The following is a 15,709-nucleotide window of genomic DNA, read 5'->3' on the forward strand; positions in this document are numbered from 1 at the left end:
CAATCGAAAGCGCACGCCCAAGTTTGATCTCAGCCTCACTTCCGTGGCTAGCAGCTTCTGTACATGGCAACCTCCCCTGGAGACAACGGCATCGACAAAACTCGCGAACAACGTTGTACAAGAATATCACAAAGATTGAGAGATACAAATACTACTACGCTACATAACCGGAGGTAACTTACGTATGTCATAATCCGCGTCTCAGGCTAACAAGTACATCAAGGGCCTACAGTCCAGGACTCCAGGTCTACCACACAGTCATTATATGCTATTGATCATTGTTCTCTTGGTCGCGTCCCGGGCTGCTTTGAGCAAAGCAGATAGCTCGTTGCCTCCAGTTCCCCTCACCGATGTCTTCCCTGTGTCCTCGGAGTTCACCCGACTCGACATGTTGGAGAATGGGCATCGTGCCCCGGTATGACGATGGGATCTCTCCATGGTCACAACGTACAGCGTCGCGATGCGCATGTGCATGTCCCGCAATCTCGTTAACGCCTTCACCAACGAATTGTACCGGTCGTGCAGAGCGGGCGTTCGCTTGACTAAGTCTCGGATCCGTCCATCTCCTGTGGCGAGTTCCTCAAGAAAATCGCGGTGACTCCTGGGCATGTACTTTCGCATTCGCTGCATGAATCCTTGGTCACTCCTAGGTCCGCGATGCAATCCGCTCGATCCTTCCATCTGCTGATCAACCCCCAAAAAGACGTCCAAGGACTGGAGGGCGGTGGATTGGCCTGTAGAAGGGCCATCGAGCTCTAGTCCGTCACTTGGCACTCCTTCGTAAACCCAACTATGCTCCAGCCCGCTCTTTGGATCGCTCCCAACGAACCACGGGCGAATGGTGGCATAGAATACGTGTGGGTCCACCTCGTCACGTATATGGGCGAGGTACTCCGTGAGCTCTTCCGTGATGGTCTCGAGCTGTGCTAAGTAACCTGCGCATTGCGTGATAGTATCGATTGAAGGAGTGTGGTCGAGTTTATTATATTCCTGGATTATGTGAAGAATTCGAGCGCATAGGAGCTCTGTCCTTGCCGAGGCCATATAGAAGGCCCGCTCATCGTCGGTTCCTGAAAACGTGACGCGAGGCCTCACGTTATGCAAAGATAGCGGCACAGAGACATCCGTGCGCTCGCAATTCCAAAGGACGGTGTCCGCGAACGTCAGGATGGGGGCGATTCCCATCTTTCCCGAGACGATGACAAGCGGGATCGACAAGGACCTCGGGATGATGACGGGCCCGGTCCTTTTCGCGACCGGCGTCGAATGGGCGTAGAAGTGGACGAGGAACGCCAAGACCATGTGAGCGCGCTGCAACTGTCGAAGGTCTAACAGTTTCGATGGGTCCAAGACAGGCAGCTAATGATTCTGTGCTCAGGTTCTGTCCGCGTTACGTGAAGGGATGATATACTCACTCCTTGTACGCGACTTCTCCACAGGTCGCCCTCGCGCCCTCCGCCAATTAACTCCGCATCTACGCCATCGCCAAGATGCAGAAAACTCTGTGCCTGTTCCAAAAGATCCTCCCAGGCATCGAAGGGAGTAGGAAGGCAGATCAAGGGAGACGACGGTATATATCCCGTGGAGGGATCGATGTCGAAGTCTGGGCTTGCCGACCAGGATGTAGGCGTGCTGGTCACTGCCGGTGCCGGAAATAGGGTGACGAGGGAAGCGAGGAGATAGGCACGCAGCACCCGAATCAGCCATAGGAAGACGCGGACGACAATCATCTCCAGAACCACCCAAGGTGCGCCCGAGTTTGTGGAGCCAATCGCTCACAATAGACATACTTATAGAGCTTCAATCCCATCTTCGGCGCGCAAGGTATGATGAATGGACTGTCTGATCGCAGCGCCTCGCTTGACTTAATCTCAATCTCGATTGTCAGCTTTCGGGGACTGCGATGCTCGCGGCGGCGTGACGGTACCGTGTACCATGACTCTATTCGGTGACAATCCGGCCTCAACGATCCCGCGATTTGACACGTCGGGGAAGATCCCGCTGCAGGACAGCAGTCGCCAGAACGGGTGCGTTACCTGAACTCTGTCCTGCGGACTATCTCTGATCCGCATTGCCGGTCTGCAGAGACGGATCTTTCTTGTCAGCGTGTCTCCGAAGGTTCCGGTGTATGTGGTAACGTTGCTTGTCCCTCGAAAGACGTGCTTCCTTTTTCCTATCCATCACCATGTATAACCCGAGATCGCTCACAGGATATGCTGAACGAGTGCCAAGTCCACACTACGATATCATTCACTAAGCTGCATGGGCATCACCTAAAATAAGCATGCCGCAATAGTGCGGGCCGGCTTCCTGGCAATGGCACCGGGGCACGTTGCACAGTGTATCAGAGTGTATCTTTGCAAATGCGTTCTTCCGAGAGATCCGTTCACGATCTGATGCTTCCGCAAGGACGATGTGCAATGAAGTAGACCCACCCAAGTAAGTGGCGATTGACACGAATTATTAAGGTTACCATCATCCTTGGGAGAAAGATCATGGGCTTTCGCGGGAGATAATCTGGCTAACGACAAGCATAGCGGGCTATCGCTATCGCATCGTTCAGATAAGATTGCATCACGTCCCCAAGGGCTCATGCCGTAGTGAGACAGAGAATGAGAGAAGAGGAGCCGGCTGTGGGCATATCCAGCAGGGCGACTAGTTACGATGTACCCATTCGAGGTACCCATCATCGCTGACCCGGCATCGCCGCTGCACCACTTCCAGAATCTTCTCTGATACACCGACTTTGCCTGGTCGCAAGGTGGCGAAATTCTCGACCAGTTCGTCGAGCGTAACAGCCATATCACCACTGGTCTCGTGGTCGCCCACGACCGCCTTCTCTATCTCTTCCTCCGAAGGCAGTGCGAACCTTCCTGGATGACGCTCGGTTGTACGATCCAGGAAGTCCGGGATTGATAACTCGGGGAGTTCCTGCAGGTAAGGAGATTTTTGTTTCGAAAAGAATTTGTCTTCGACTTGCTGGTCGGATATATCTTGCAGCGCGTCTGGTGACCAGGCCGGTCGTCCTCCCTGCTTGGCAATCAAGAGATGGGTCACACCGGTGATGAAATCGGGACTCGCGCCGCTCTAAGATATAAGATAACCAGATCCTCGTGAGAAGGCGCCATTATGATTGCGGATGATATGTCCGTAGTGTACACTCACGCAGAAGGCCGCAGCGATGCCGAGTTCCATGCGCAGACATTGAAGCAATGACAAACTGGCTCCTTTCCGAACCGCACGCAGTGCAACCTTCAGGCTGGTCGGACTCCTTTGGTGCAAGGTGTCAAGGATATCCTTCGACAGGGACGCGAGCTCGCGCGGGGCTTTCTCCGCGTGTAATTCGAGCTCCTCAACGATATCTTCCACTTTATCATAACCGAAGGCCGAGTCAATCAGAGCTCGCGCGGGTCCTACGAGGCGATTGGGAGGCTCGTCTGAGCGCTCCGGACATAGTTCCTCGATCGTCTGGTTGATTCTGTCAAGCGTGACAGCTTCCAAAGACGCAAGGCGGTCAAGAAGGCTGGGTATTCTTCTTGATGGAACGTAGTGCGTGGCAAGACCAAGCTCACTAGAGCGAGAAAGCTCGAGTCAGCATTGGATGGTCGACGAATACAGCTGGGAAACCCTGACAAAACATCTCTTCCCGATATCGTGTTCCCGGTCAAAGCTAAATAAGCTCCCAACTGTCCGTCCAGCCTCGGAAGGAAGTATGTCGCCCCCACGTCGGGTGAATACCCTATCTTTGTTTCGGGCATCGCGAATTTCGTGTTCTCTGTTGCTATACGGAATGGTGCGCCGGCACAAAGTCCCACACCGCCTCCCACTGAGAGAATGATCCACATTAGGGCGAGCAAACATATATACCTTCTTGGCGCTTACTAGTGATACCATCCATGATGGTGACGTAGGGCTTCGGCAATGTCGCGAGGGCATAGTCCAGTTCAAATCTGATGACGCTTAGACAGAGGGTGGTGCGGGCACCCGAAAAGACTCACTCCTTCTTGAAGAATTCGATAGCTTCGCTGCGCGTTGACTCTTCTGCGGCGGCCTGCACAACCGCTGTGGGACATCAGCTCCGACGTTGACTTCTGGTCGTCCCGGAACTCACAGGCAACATCCCCACCCGCACAAAAACCTCGGCCTTTACCGGATCCAACCACTACCTGGCAGAGGTCGGAGCGAGACCACTCCTTTGGTAGTAGATAAACAACGTCAGCCGTCGGAAGTCTGCAAGCACCGACCCATGACGCACCTCCAGCTTGGGTTGAAGCAGGTTTATCATGTCCGTGTTCAGCGCGTTCAACTTCGCCTCCCTATTGAGAATGTATCTCCGCATGCCCGCATTGGACTCAAAGACAACGGGTGCCTAGCTTGCGTATGAGTGGAGTGTGCCTCAATGCAGGAGAACGTTACGCGCACCTCGAATGAAGCCGGACCTGCGCTGGTTGACGCAGCCATGAGGTGCTGAGAAATGGCGGCTGTCCTCTTCGCTGCAGTCGCTGCGGAGCGACTAGACATCCTCCTCAGCGCATGGGGTAACATTCAAACAGTATCAGCCCTTTCGTCGTGATTTCCGGTCAAGGCTGGCGGAGAGCCGGCGTGAGAACAGGTCCGAGACTTTGCAGTGCGCAGTAATTCCACTTATACTGCCACGGGGCTGCAGAGCGAAGCCGTCGTACAACAACTTCGTATTCCTGACACTCAGTCTCGTACCATACATTATTACATACCACATAATACTAGGTGCAGTACATTAAGCGATGAGTGAGCAAGCGTGATTAGGGAGCATTCATATAGAACAGATACTCCAGCAAGCGAAGAGAATATAGAGCATCATACAGCTTTGGACGCGGTCCAAGAGTAAGTAGCAATGTTATGTTGGAGGGAGGGGATAATGATAGATTGTTCGCATGACTTGCCATAATTTGTGCACCTGATGCACGAGAGAATGCGCGGTTTGCCTGGCTATACGCGGAACTGTGATATCAAAGTCAAATTGCAGGGGCCAAGTGAAAGGCATGGCATATGTCGGCAGCAAGGAGCCGCGGTGATCCATCGCAGTTGCTTCGGGCTTAACGCGGTGGAATGCCGTCGAGTCCGGCGTGACCACGACAGGCGTCTGCTCCGGCATAGGATCAGGCCATATGGTAACCTCAGGTGAAGGCAGGGTGGTGGACCTGCGTTCGGACGCGCTGGGTTCCTTTGGGGTGCTCTTCCTAGACGATGGCTCAGCGCTCGGCATCGCGTGGACGGTAAGGGTGGCGGTCGTCGTAGCTGTAATCGTGAAGGTATCGGCGTTCGTTGCGCACGTCGGAGCCATACCATCACGGGGGTATGACAGCTCGTTCCCGCGACGCTGGATCTCCTTGGCAAGGTTGTGCACGCCTACGAGCACGAGAGCAAGGAGGAGCATGTGAGCAGTCCATGTCAAGAACGGCATAGCGTTCGCGGCATGTCGACGAAGCCGTCGGCTCGGCGCCGTCTTCGAGGCAGGGACGTCGAGCGTCATAGCGATAGATGGCAGGAAAAGCATATCCGAGGCATAATGTCGCAAACGGTGGCACTCCGTGCCGTAAGCCCCGAAGCGGACCTGCTCGTGAGCGAGATTCGAGCGTAGTGATGTGATTACGAGGCCTGGGAGAATAATCAGTGCCATTGCATGATGTGGATCAGATAGTGGAGTATCGAATTTGGAAAAAAAACGCACCAGTCGGGGTCTCGATGTCAACCAGCAGCTCACCCACTGGTAGAGCAAAGCATGGCAGAAACACCCCCCACGTCGCCGGTAACCTCGTGCTCTGCTTGTTCCTCGACTTGCCATCGCAATTCTCGGGGCCGACGCCGACTTTGACCTGGTAAACCACCCTTACATCCTCCCCGCTTGCGACGCCGACATGCACCCTGACCCAGCTGAGCCACTTCTTCCCACCCTCTCCCAGGGCAGGCACGTCACCCTGATCATTGTCTCGTGGAACCGCCACCGTGTTCTCGTACCTCACCGGTACCCCGCCAACGCTGACGCAGATAAGCTCTGGTCGTGGAGGACGCCCGTCGTCTGCCGTGGGCGGCTTCCCGCCGCTAGAAGGTTCTGCAGCGGGAGCAGCAAAGCCTGACTGAGCAAGCCCGAATTCGAGCCATTCCGTGTCCGCGTCTGCGGGTGCGGGAAGCGTCAAGCTGACAGCATACGAATCCGGCACGTCCGCACCCGATCTGCCAGTCTTTTCGACGTTAGGCGCCAGCAAAGGTGTAATCGTAGCGTGAACGCGTGTAATAATCAGGGGGCCGTCCCTGCGCCGTCTCAGTTTCAGCGATTCGGCCACCTTGCTGTCCTTGGCGGAGGCCGTGGAGTTGACTCGGCTGCGAGTGTGACCATCGTGCACCTGAGAGCGTTTCACAGATCGGAACTTGTCGGTTTCCGTGTTTCTCTCCTCGTCTTTGACTGCCTTTGCGAAGCTCTTAATTGTGACACGTCCACCGCTAGACCCGCAGCGCCCTTCGGACCCAGGTTGTACCACAGTCTTGCGAGTCTGAGCGTCACGTACGTCGCCCTTCGCGTTGTAAATCTCCACCGTCGAGTCCCGGATCTCGTTTCGAACGACGGTAGAGACCGACTCCTTTTCAGCGACGAGCACGCGTAAACGAGGGATTGCGACGATGTCGGATGCAAAGTCACCCAGCCTTGACGAGGAGCGTGAATGGGAGATGTCGGATTGCGGTATGACGAGGAGCGTGCCGGAGATGCTGAATGAAAAGAGGTTCTTAGCAGGAGGCATAAGGTGGTTGATGTTCAGTTGGATTGTTAATGGCATGCCAGGTTGGGCATTTTTCGTGGTCTGCCCACCGGATACACCGTTTGGCATTGCAGCACGGTTCTTGCCGTCGAAGTACGCACTTGCAGGTGCGCTCAGCGATGAGACCGTCCCACTCGGGCTTGAGGCCGGTGAGCCCTCAAAGGAATAGTCAGGTACATTATGCGCCGGCAGCGGCGCTCGGAGCAGGGAGCTGACAGAGCCAGAACCGTTATGCCTGAGCATAGAATCCGTTGGTTGCGCGTGGCCATTCGGTGTCCTGGTCGAAACAGCGATCTCGGGAGGCTCAAGCGACTGCGTATGGCTCCCTTGTGACGAACCCGCGTTCCAGTCTATAAATCCTTGGCTTCCACTGACTTCCCAACCTGGTGGAGAACCCGGAAGCCAGCGCACATCGCATCCCTGGCTCTCAAGCCCCACATCCAGGCCCAGCTTTGTGGCAGCGCCGGGAAACCATACCCCAGAGCATGTCCCTCTGTAATCAATCCGCATCGCTACGCCTTCGTCTCCTTCTTCAGTCCGCGCCCTCCCAAGGACCGAGGCGATCATCTCTCCCTTGGCCTCCGTCACGCCGACGCGTCGCATCTCATCGGAGCCGTTCACGCCCATAATCGGCTTCGCCCACCGGATGCGAATCCTTTCCGCACTTGGGAAGGTTCCTTGTATACCGCATCCGTCACTAAAGCCAACTGTGCTGCTTGATTCGCTGCTTTCGTCGTCAGATAACTGTCCAACTGCGTAGCGCTCGCTGTAATTGGAGGACTGCGAGCGAGAATGATGCGAGGATGTGGAGCGTGTGACATGCGGTTCAACATGGAGGTCCCATGAAGCAGGCTCCGACTCTTCGGCAGAGGATAAGGACGCGAAAGAGGACGCTGTGGACCGGGACGGTTCTGGGAGAAACAGGCGGAGTCGAATATGATTCGAGAGGCAACGAGGAGTTGGTACAGAAAGCTGCGCGACAGGTCAGATCTCTACTTTAGGGCCATGAATGGCGGAGAGCATACCATGTACGGGGCTCTTGGGGGTCTCGTTGTCAAAGGCACGGCCATGTCGATTGCTGCCATGAACTGGACGATGTTCCGTTCCCCAACAGACGCGCGGGGCCGAGAAGAAGGTGTGCTTCTGCCAGAGTACTCCGCTTCGTAACCGTTCAGGTACCGCGGGGGAAACTCCTTTGGCAGGACATAGGTTACATAATACCCAATGACCGTGACGATACCGGTGTATCTATCGTCTAAAGGAGCTGAATTAACTCCCGAAGCGCTTGACGAAGACGATGCGCGGCTCATGGCCGGCGACATCAAATGAGGGATTCGTGAGGAAGACTGATGACCGAACAACGATAGGTAGGATTCCTGTGTACGACGAGGGAGTCCGAGTGCTCGAGCAGCATTGTGCAGCAGCGGGGAAGTAGAGGAGGTGAAGTCGTACGGTGCTGAGTTCGAGTCCAGCGGGTGCACTTGTGAGTTAAGAATCTTTAGATTTTCCTCTATGATTGAAACGATGTGTCAGAAGATGGAGGACCATTTGATTACAGGACTTATCCCACCAGGGAACAATGGGATTGCAGACTCCGGAGTGAGGTTCTCTGCAGGGAGGGAAATCTACGTAGCCTTTTCAACGGTCACGGAGACAGGGGTAATCAAACGACTAACCTTGAGATACATGCGGATCCTAGCATCGTGAAAACCGTCTTTCACCTTCCCTTCGATCGCAAGTCGTGTTACATTGATCTTCTGCTGCTGTCCCGGAGTTGTAGGGCCGATGGTAAATGCGTGGGAGGAGCCGGCATTTGATAGCGGGGGGCTGAGGGTGCGTGCATGTCGCGAGAAAGATGGCGTCTGCATCCTTCAGACGCGTTGGGTGTCGTTGAACAGAAGAAAGACGCGTTGTTGAGTGAGAGAAACGCGCTTTCGCGGCGCGTCCAGGTCCACAACCGCGGAGGTGACTTCGTGGCTCGAACCCGTGGCCTTTACGTGAATTTTCGCGCTCAAACTCGCAAAGGGTTTTGGTTCTTCCGTATGTCGAGCTGCCACAGCTTATATCGGATGATGGTTGAGGGCGTAAACAACAGCAGCAGGGCTCAAGAGGAGGACGGCAGTGGGCGACAGAGAGTGACTTATGTGAAAAGCTGCGAGGGTGGCCGGCCTGATTTGGAATTCTGCCTCACGGTCACCGCGGTACAGCCGCGATACTTTTACCTCGAACTCCCGAGGCACTATATTCTACTCTTGTTGCGTTTCTGCTTGTAGGCCCGATATCTCAGTAATGCCCCATTCAGAGAATCTTGAGAACTCACGTTGTCGCGTCGGCTCTCGGTTCAACCTCAATGGACAATTGGGCACGATTCGATATATCGGCCCCGTGGATGGCACAAGAAGAGAGTGGCTAGGTGTCGAATGGGACGATCCTCTTCGCGGCAAGCATGATGGTACGAAGGGCGGCAAGCGCTACTTCTCATGTCTGTGAGCTATGCTCAACCTATCTCCCTTATGACGCCACGGTGATTTGATTCGCATTGGCGCTGCATGTAGGCATCCTGGTGCTGGATCGTTCATACGAGATACTTCAGCCATCAACTGGGGATTCTCGTTTCTTACTGCACTCCGCTCAAAATACGTAGAAGATCTACACGGCTCTTCGGAAGAATGGGTCACTCTGGGGTCATCTAAGGGTGCAATCGAGGTCGAGGTTGTCGGCCTCGACAGGATCAGGAGCAACTTAGCGCAACTTGAGCGACTGCGTAATGCCAGCCTTGATGGAGAGAACGTCGCGGTTGCCGATGCTCCCGGACTAATTAGCCGGGCTTCACCAAGTCAGTCTACTCAATGAAGCTTCGGGAGCTGTCAACCGGAACTCAGATGAAGTTCGCTCCCAGGTCTACGCCGACTGGACCTTTCAAAGAACCTCCTACCCGACTGGGATACGGTCGCCTCCATCACTGTGGAACTCGCAAACCTCGAGCATCTGTCACTGAAGTATGGGTGTGCATCACGCCAGTCTTTCCGTCACTAATCATCGAGAAGCAACAACCGCTTCGGCGCATTGAAACTATCGGGAGCTATCGTATCCGCGTTTGTGAACCTTCGGGAGTTGCAATTGAACGCTACGGCTATCAATTGGGATGACCTAAAGTTGGTTACATCTGGATCCGTCATGCCAAAGCTACGGACGCTAGAAGCAGGATATAACCATATCGGCTCTCTTCAGTCAAAGGAGCAGGCTCATGATGTCAAGCCAGCCGTCTTCGAAGTCTTGAACCTCGATACCAACGCTCTGGATGATTGGCTGGACATCGTCGCCGGCGTTACTCGTTGCCCTGCGTGCGCATCTGTTTTGTGCATCGCACTCATGGTCCGGATATACTTACTTGCAACTAGTGTTACGCGACTCATCTTGACGTCAAATAAACTAGGAAACATTCCGAGCCAGGACACCACTGACGTACACCTCCGACTGTCGGGAATCAAACATATATCTCTCGTTTCCAACCGATTGACATCGTGGGCATCCATCGATGCGCTGGCTTCGTGGTGCCCTGAGCTGGAAAGCCTGAGCGTAGCTGCAAACCCCTTCCTTGACGGTAAGTACCTGTGTTGTGCGCCGCCGTACGCGACTAAGATGATGGTTCCTAGATACCTTTCTCGGGCGGCACTCCCGCCAGCTTATCGTCGCAAAGATCCCATCCTTGCGAACACTCGACGCCAGTCAGGTGTGTCCTCCATCACATCGACAGTGGTTACGGTCATGCGTCAACTTGGCTGTTCCCGAAACTGTTAGGTCACTGACCGGGAGAGGAACGACTGCGAATTGTTCTATCTCTCCCTTATCGCACAACAGGGGCCAACCGCTGACGAAGCGCGTCAACGAGAGCACCCACAGTGGGAACGACTCTGCAAAAGTATGTCCTGATTGCGTCGCCCTGTCGTCATGAGAGACTGACTTGATGGCGGTAGAACACGGGCGTCCTGATAATGCGACTCCGCGGAAAAATACGGGGGAAAAACTAAGCAGTCGTCTGATAGGTGCGAAGTAGCTCAATGCTGTCATAGTCTTGACCTCATGGAGGGGCCTGATCTCAGAAGTGCACTTGGTACTGGCGACTTCGTCTGACCCCTCATTTGCGGAGGCTCCGCCTACCGCCACCATCCGCGTGCTTCCCAGCATGTCCATTCGAGCGTTCAGCGCGAAGGTGCAGAAATCGTTCAAGGGCAGCGCGCAGCCAGCACCACGGCGGCCGAGTGAATTCAAGAAAGTGCGTTTCTGGCTGCGAGTCGACGGGGGCAGCAGAAGCGCTACCGATGATTTGGGTTCAGAGGCAATACATGCTGAATCCTCTGACGCGAGCAACCGGAGAGATGTAGGTGTGCGGTGGGTAGAACTTGATGTGGGCAACGACTCCAAGGACTTGGCATGGTGGGGTATAGAGGACCAATCCACAATAGCAGCACATATCGATTCTTGAGCTGGCTTACGAATGCCGGTTCAATAAACAGGCCTTATTGTGATCCACCTCAGCACATACTGGATAACCCTTGCCGTTAGCGGCGTATACAATGCGTGAACGCTCCGGTGTGTGGATCCTTGCCAATGGCATTGCAAAACAACCACAAACATTGGCGACGATACGACAAGATATCGATTGCGATGAAGCACCGGTCACTCACCTGATGTTCCTCGCCGGAGTCGCCGGTAACCACACTCGTTTGGAATCCGCAACTGATCTTGCTGGGGCACAAATGCGTGCAAGCCGCGCTATCCCCACCGGGCACAAGGCGCCTATTTCCCACGGTTCTCTCACGATGGCCCACCGTCCGGAGGACGTTTTGCGAAGTTCCACACCAAGGGACAGCAATCACCGACTTGTGGGGTTTGAGGCTTGACGATACCAGTATATGCACCATTCGTAACCCGGTTGCGCGACAAATCGGCCAGTCCGTCCGATGGAATACAATCATTCGATGGGGGTGCCCGGGGGACCATTCCATATCGACCACCACCAGGATCCATATACAGCTCGCGCCTCGCGTATAAACCCAGGCCAGGAAGGGCACAGACCAAGAAAATTCCGAAGAAGCACCGGTACGCCCGGCCGACATCAATATCCATTTTATCGAGGACGTCCGTATGTGTCCATCCTGTGCAACGTTTTAGCGGGCCCATCCGCCATCGCCGTTCGCGGTCCTCGGTGGCCTTTCATCATAGCGTTCGTCCCTCCGCCTGTCATCGCGCCTTTCATAGTCCTCGCGCGGCGCCCGTCGATCCCCCTCGGATCTACGGTCATAGTAAGGGTCAGGACCTCTGTAGCGGTCATCATAGCCGCCTCGTCGGTCGTCGTACCCTGCAGGCCTCCTTTCATCATAATCCCTCCTGGGCGGAGGTGAACGACGCCGGTCGTCGTAACGGGGAGGCGAGCGGGAACGAGCACGACGATCAGAACCTCTGTCGCGATCATCGCGACGATCATCACGGCGATAGTTGTCAACACCAGCGCGCTGTACCGTCTTTTAGCTAGGGATGAAAAGCTTGGAAAGGACACGCACAGGATCGTCGAGAGCGACGCGCACTTGGCGGCCACGCAGGTCCTTGCCATCGAGCTCCCTGACAGCGCGGTCCGCATCTTCACGCGTCAGGTACTCCAGGATCCTATCACGGACATCAATATCAAACCAAGACTAACCATGTATAAGCTCACCCCTCTCCAGGGTGATCGCGGTCGATGTCGGCGTAAGATACATTGCCTGCCTCGCGGCCAAAGTCTTTCAAGTCCTAAATGGAACAATGTGAGTGCCTGTCCAGCCAATCTATACCATGCGAGCGCCGGAACGTTTCCACGGAATCATTGTCGACGCGGTCATACCTGCCAACTAGTGTCACGAGAAACTCCGGAAACGATCAGGCGAATCCCAGGAGGACGTCTTGCACGGGGCCTAGGAGCGCTGAAAAGTGACAAGCTCCTTGAGGTGCAAACTACTAGGATGACCAGAAACCATACCGATCGGCCTCATAAACGTCACGACGGGGACGAGACTCCTTGGCGAACTCGATAACGATGCTGTGGACACATGCTGTCAGTGCTTATCTACGTGCGAAGTGCTTGTACCAACTTGGCGCCGTTGAATGGCTTCCCGTTGAAATGATTCAGAGCATCTTCCGCGTCCTAGAACTCGGGTCAACCTTCTGCGCGCTTCCAAAGTACATGAACTGACTCTGGTGCTCTCAAATTCAACGAAACCGAAACCTGCCCAGAGTTAGGAAAGCCTGGCAGGCTGCCGACAGAACTCACCGGTCATGACGCGGCAGTCGACAATGTGGCCATAGCCATCGAAAAATTTCGAGACATCCTCAGAGCGAGTGTCCGGTGGGAGCCCTATGAGTTACAATGAGCCTAGCCCGTGAGGCCAGTGCACGACAGGCTCACTTCCGAGGTAAAGACGACGTGCGGCCATGGCGGGAGAGAGTAAAGTCAACTTGCTGTCGTTGATGGGTTATCAAGGCTGGCGCGAGCCCTCCCACGCCGCCTGGCGTCTCGGTTCCCTCGCACGGACCCCACGCATGGCGACATACGTAATTTACGCAGAACCACAGAGTCAATGGATTAGGGACCAGGAGGACCAGTACTATGTACATAAGTATGCAGCGGATCACGTTATAGGGCAATGCAATAATGAGGACGTAGAATCAGACAGCGAAGAAATTGCCTAATGCTGGGACCAATCAATGGTGCTGATGTCAATACCTTCTTGCACCATCTCCCAGAGTGGACTGTAAGTCAATGTCAGTCATACCGTACATCGAAATCAGTGATCCCAACGAACCTCATCTCGCGTAGCTTGTTAACGGTTGCGACGATTTTGTTGACGACGTAGTCGACCTCAGCCTCAGTGGTAAAGCGGCCAAGGCCGAAGCGCAGAGACGAGTGCGCCATGTCTTCCGCGGCTCCCAAGGCACGGAGAACATATGACGGCTCCAGAGACGCGGATGTGCACGCACTGCCGGATGACAATGCCACATCCTGCATGTTGACCATTAATCGCCATTATTCCGGGCGAAATTGGCCGATGTACTGACCTTCAGTGCCATGAGCAAGCTCTCGCCTTCAACGTAGGCAAAGCTAAGGTTGACGCAGCCTGGATATCCCTTAGCGTCTCCATTGCGCACCACGTGCTCTACTTGTGAGTTGATACTGTTGACCAAGCGTTCTGACAATTCCGATATGCGTGCGTGGTCGCGCTGTATGAGTATAAGCATCAGTCACTGATTGCAAACATCCGGACATGACAAATGTTCAGTACCCCTGCACGCAGGGTCCTCGCCAAGCCGGCAACCTCGAAACAAGTTCAAAGTAGTAACCGCCCAGCTCCCGGTGAAAAGAAAAGGCGCGCAATGTCTCGTCATGAGGAGGGTTGCAGACAGCAAGGACTTACCGCCATCTCTTGTCTTGCAATTTTTGCCGCTGCGCCAATACCCACGATCAACGCCGTAGGTAGCGTACCACTCCGTAAGCCACGCTCCTGTCCACCGCCGCTCAAGATAGGCTCCAACCTCACCCTCGGGCGGCGTCGCACATAAGCTGCTCCAACGCCTTTGGGGCCGTAGATCTTGTGACCGGAGATGCTCATGAGGTCGACGTTCATCTCGTTCACGTCCACCGGTATTTTGCCGACCGCCTGCGCGGCATCCGTGTGCAGGTACACTCCACGATGCTTCCGCACGATTTGACCAATCTCCTTCATAGGCTGGATGACGCCCGTCTCGTTATTCACGGTCATTATGGAGACGAGGGACGTGTCTGGGCGGATCGCAGCATCCAACTCGTTGAGATCAATGACGCCGTTGCGCTGGACAGGAAGATAGGTGACTTCGAAACCCTCTTCTTGCAGTTTACGACAGGAATCCAATACACATTTGTGTTCCTACAGATCGCGTTAGACCGGTAGATTGTGGGATGTAGATGCGGAGACAAACAGTCTGCGTCGTGATGATATGCCGCTTTTTCTCTTTATGGAACCTTGCAACACCTTTGATGATCATGTTGTTAGACTCCGTCGCTCCGGATGTGAAGACGATATCTTTAGGATCCGCGCCAATGATATCCGCAACGTTCTGCGGACAAGTTAAGTCAAGCAAATCCATGGACTTGAGCGATCGACAAGCCTTTCGAGCCTCCTCCACACCCTTTTCAGCCTCCCAACCATAGGCATGTGTCCTACTATGAGGATTCCCGTATTGATCCGTCAAGTAGGGGAGCATCGCGTCGAGCACGCGGGGGTCCACAGGGGTAGTAGCCTGATAGATAACATTAAGAAACACAGTAATCACGTTAACCAGCGTTCCTCACTTGCATGTCCAAGTAGATGGGACGAGTTTTATCAGTTGCCGATCCTTCGCGTTGAGGTAGCTCTAACTTGAACCCGAGCATGTCTAGTGACATGAGCGACCCTGCCACCTATGCAAAAATGACGAGACATACCAGGACGCGGTGAGAAAAGATTGTCGTCCTGGTAAATGGACGGTACGTCGACAACACTCGCGCGGTCCGCGTTGGAGGGCTGAACGAATGACCGGCGAGCCTCCTTCGCAGCCGCCCGCCTGGCTGCCGTACGGATACTAGTCCTCCCAAACGTGCTGCGCGATACGCTGGACAACATGGCGGCAGATGTAGGGGAACAAGAAGAGTTATCAGATACCCCTCGCAGCAGCCCAGCCGAAGGCCGAGTGCCGAGTGTCGACGTGAGTGCTTGGTCAAGGCTATCACGTGTTCGGCATGTATTTGGAGCGTTCGCTCGGAGGTGACTCTTGTTCAGGGGCATTGTGCATTACATTGCGCACATCGCCCCAGTGATACGAAGAGGATATTCACTTGCCCACTCAGCATGGACCTCAGAGAAGGA

At 54.7% G+C, this 15,709-nt stretch overlaps 6 protein-coding genes across 6 annotated transcripts; 1 reads left to right on the forward strand and 5 right to left on the reverse strand.

The window, feature by feature from the left end:
• Positions 1-221: 221 nt before the first annotated feature.
• Positions 222-2,231, reverse strand: PUNSTDRAFT_53490 (Indoleamine 2,3-dioxygenase). Its single transcript, XM_007385323.1, has 4 exons — positions 2,086-2,231; positions 1,889-2,027; positions 1,416-1,824; positions 222-1,359 (listed from the first exon to the last, which is right to left on the reverse strand). Exons 3-4 carry the CDS (start codon positions 1,728-1,730, stop codon positions 262-264), a joined length of 1,413 nt encoding a protein of 470 aa, XP_007385385.1. The 5' UTR covers positions 1,731-1,824; positions 1,889-2,027; positions 2,086-2,231; the 3' UTR covers positions 222-261.
• Positions 2,232-2,655: 424 nt separating this feature from the next.
• On the reverse strand, positions 2,656-4,545 carry PUNSTDRAFT_70519 (3-hydroxyisobutyryl-CoA hydrolase; the record flags this gene model as incomplete). The annotated part of the gene is made up of 8 exons (XM_007385324.1): positions 2,656-3,087; positions 3,166-3,571; positions 3,634-3,826; positions 3,883-3,950; positions 3,999-4,062; positions 4,112-4,193; positions 4,256-4,351; positions 4,423-4,545. 8 exons carry the CDS (start codon positions 4,543-4,545, stop codon positions 2,656-2,658), a joined length of 1,464 nt encoding a protein of 487 aa, XP_007385386.1.
• A 331-nt stretch (positions 4,546-4,876) lies between these two features.
• Positions 4,877-8,662, reverse strand: PUNSTDRAFT_144651 (uncharacterized protein; the record flags this gene model as incomplete). The annotated part of the gene is made up of 5 exons (XM_007385325.1): positions 4,877-5,637; positions 5,711-7,766; positions 7,820-8,304; positions 8,365-8,419; positions 8,471-8,662. The coding sequence occupies 5 exons, from the start codon at positions 8,660-8,662 to the stop codon at positions 4,877-4,879; spliced, it is 3,549 nt and encodes a 1,182-aa protein (XP_007385387.1).
• Positions 8,663-9,083: 421 nt separating this feature from the next.
• On the forward strand, positions 9,084-11,343 carry PUNSTDRAFT_126950 (RNI-like protein; the record flags this gene model as incomplete). The annotated part of the gene is made up of 9 exons (XM_007385326.1): positions 9,084-9,280; positions 9,350-9,630; positions 9,694-9,793; positions 9,842-10,138; positions 10,196-10,398; positions 10,451-10,527; positions 10,596-10,716; positions 10,772-10,840; positions 10,898-11,343. The coding sequence occupies 9 exons, from the start codon at positions 9,084-9,086 to the stop codon at positions 11,278-11,280; spliced, it is 1,728 nt and encodes a 575-aa protein (XP_007385388.1). The 3' UTR covers positions 11,281-11,343.
• A 622-nt stretch (positions 11,344-11,965) lies between these two features.
• On the reverse strand, positions 11,966-13,264 carry PUNSTDRAFT_71302 (uncharacterized protein; the record flags this gene model as incomplete). The annotated part of the gene is made up of 9 exons (XM_007385327.1): positions 11,966-12,310; positions 12,359-12,461; positions 12,511-12,584; positions 12,676-12,745; positions 12,811-12,870; positions 12,923-12,975; positions 13,025-13,056; positions 13,102-13,185; positions 13,237-13,264. The coding sequence occupies 9 exons, from the start codon at positions 13,262-13,264 to the stop codon at positions 11,966-11,968; spliced, it is 849 nt and encodes a 282-aa protein (XP_007385389.1).
• A 128-nt stretch (positions 13,265-13,392) lies between these two features.
• Positions 13,393-15,512, reverse strand: PUNSTDRAFT_121312 (cysteine desulfurase NFS1). The gene is made up of 8 exons (XM_007385328.1): positions 15,289-15,512; positions 15,157-15,239; positions 14,973-15,104; positions 14,784-14,921; positions 14,243-14,731; positions 13,887-14,048; positions 13,634-13,830; positions 13,393-13,580 (listed from the first exon to the last, which is right to left on the reverse strand). The coding sequence occupies exons 1-8, from the start codon at positions 15,464-15,466 to the stop codon at positions 13,517-13,519; spliced, it is 1,443 nt and encodes a 480-aa protein (XP_007385390.1). The 5' UTR covers positions 15,467-15,512; the 3' UTR covers positions 13,393-13,516.
• Between the last annotated feature and the right edge of the window lie 197 nt (positions 15,513-15,709).

The sequence above is a fragment of the Punctularia strigosozonata genome (assembly GCF_000264995.1).
Source record: "Punctularia strigosozonata HHB-11173 SS5 unplaced genomic scaffold PUNSTscaffold_9, whole genome shotgun sequence".
NCBI lineage: Eukaryota > Fungi > Basidiomycota > Agaricomycetes > Corticiales > Punctulariaceae > Punctularia > Punctularia strigosozonata.

Bases quoted from the DNA above. Each gene is read 5' to 3' on its own strand.
- PUNSTDRAFT_121312 (XM_007385328.1), bottom strand. From the start codon at position 15,466: ATGTTGTCCAGCGTATCGCGCAGCACGTTTGGGAGGACTAGTATCCGT. The intron at 15,240-15,288 runs GTATGTCTCGTC...TCATGTCACTAG, and splicing joins TCTTTTCTCACCGCGTCCTG to ACATGCTCGGGTTCAAGTTA. The intron at 14,732-14,783 runs GTTTGTCTCCGC...CGCGATCTGTAG, and splicing joins ATATCATCACGACGCAGACT to GAACACAAATGTGTATTGGA.
- PUNSTDRAFT_53490 (XM_007385323.1), bottom strand. From the start codon at position 1,730: ATGATTGTCGTCCGCGTCTTCCTATGGCTGATTCGGGTGCTGCGTGCC. The intron at 1,360-1,415 runs GTGAGTATATCA...CAGAATCATTAG, and splicing joins GGAGAAGTCGCGTACAAGGA to CTGCCTGTCTTGGACCCATC.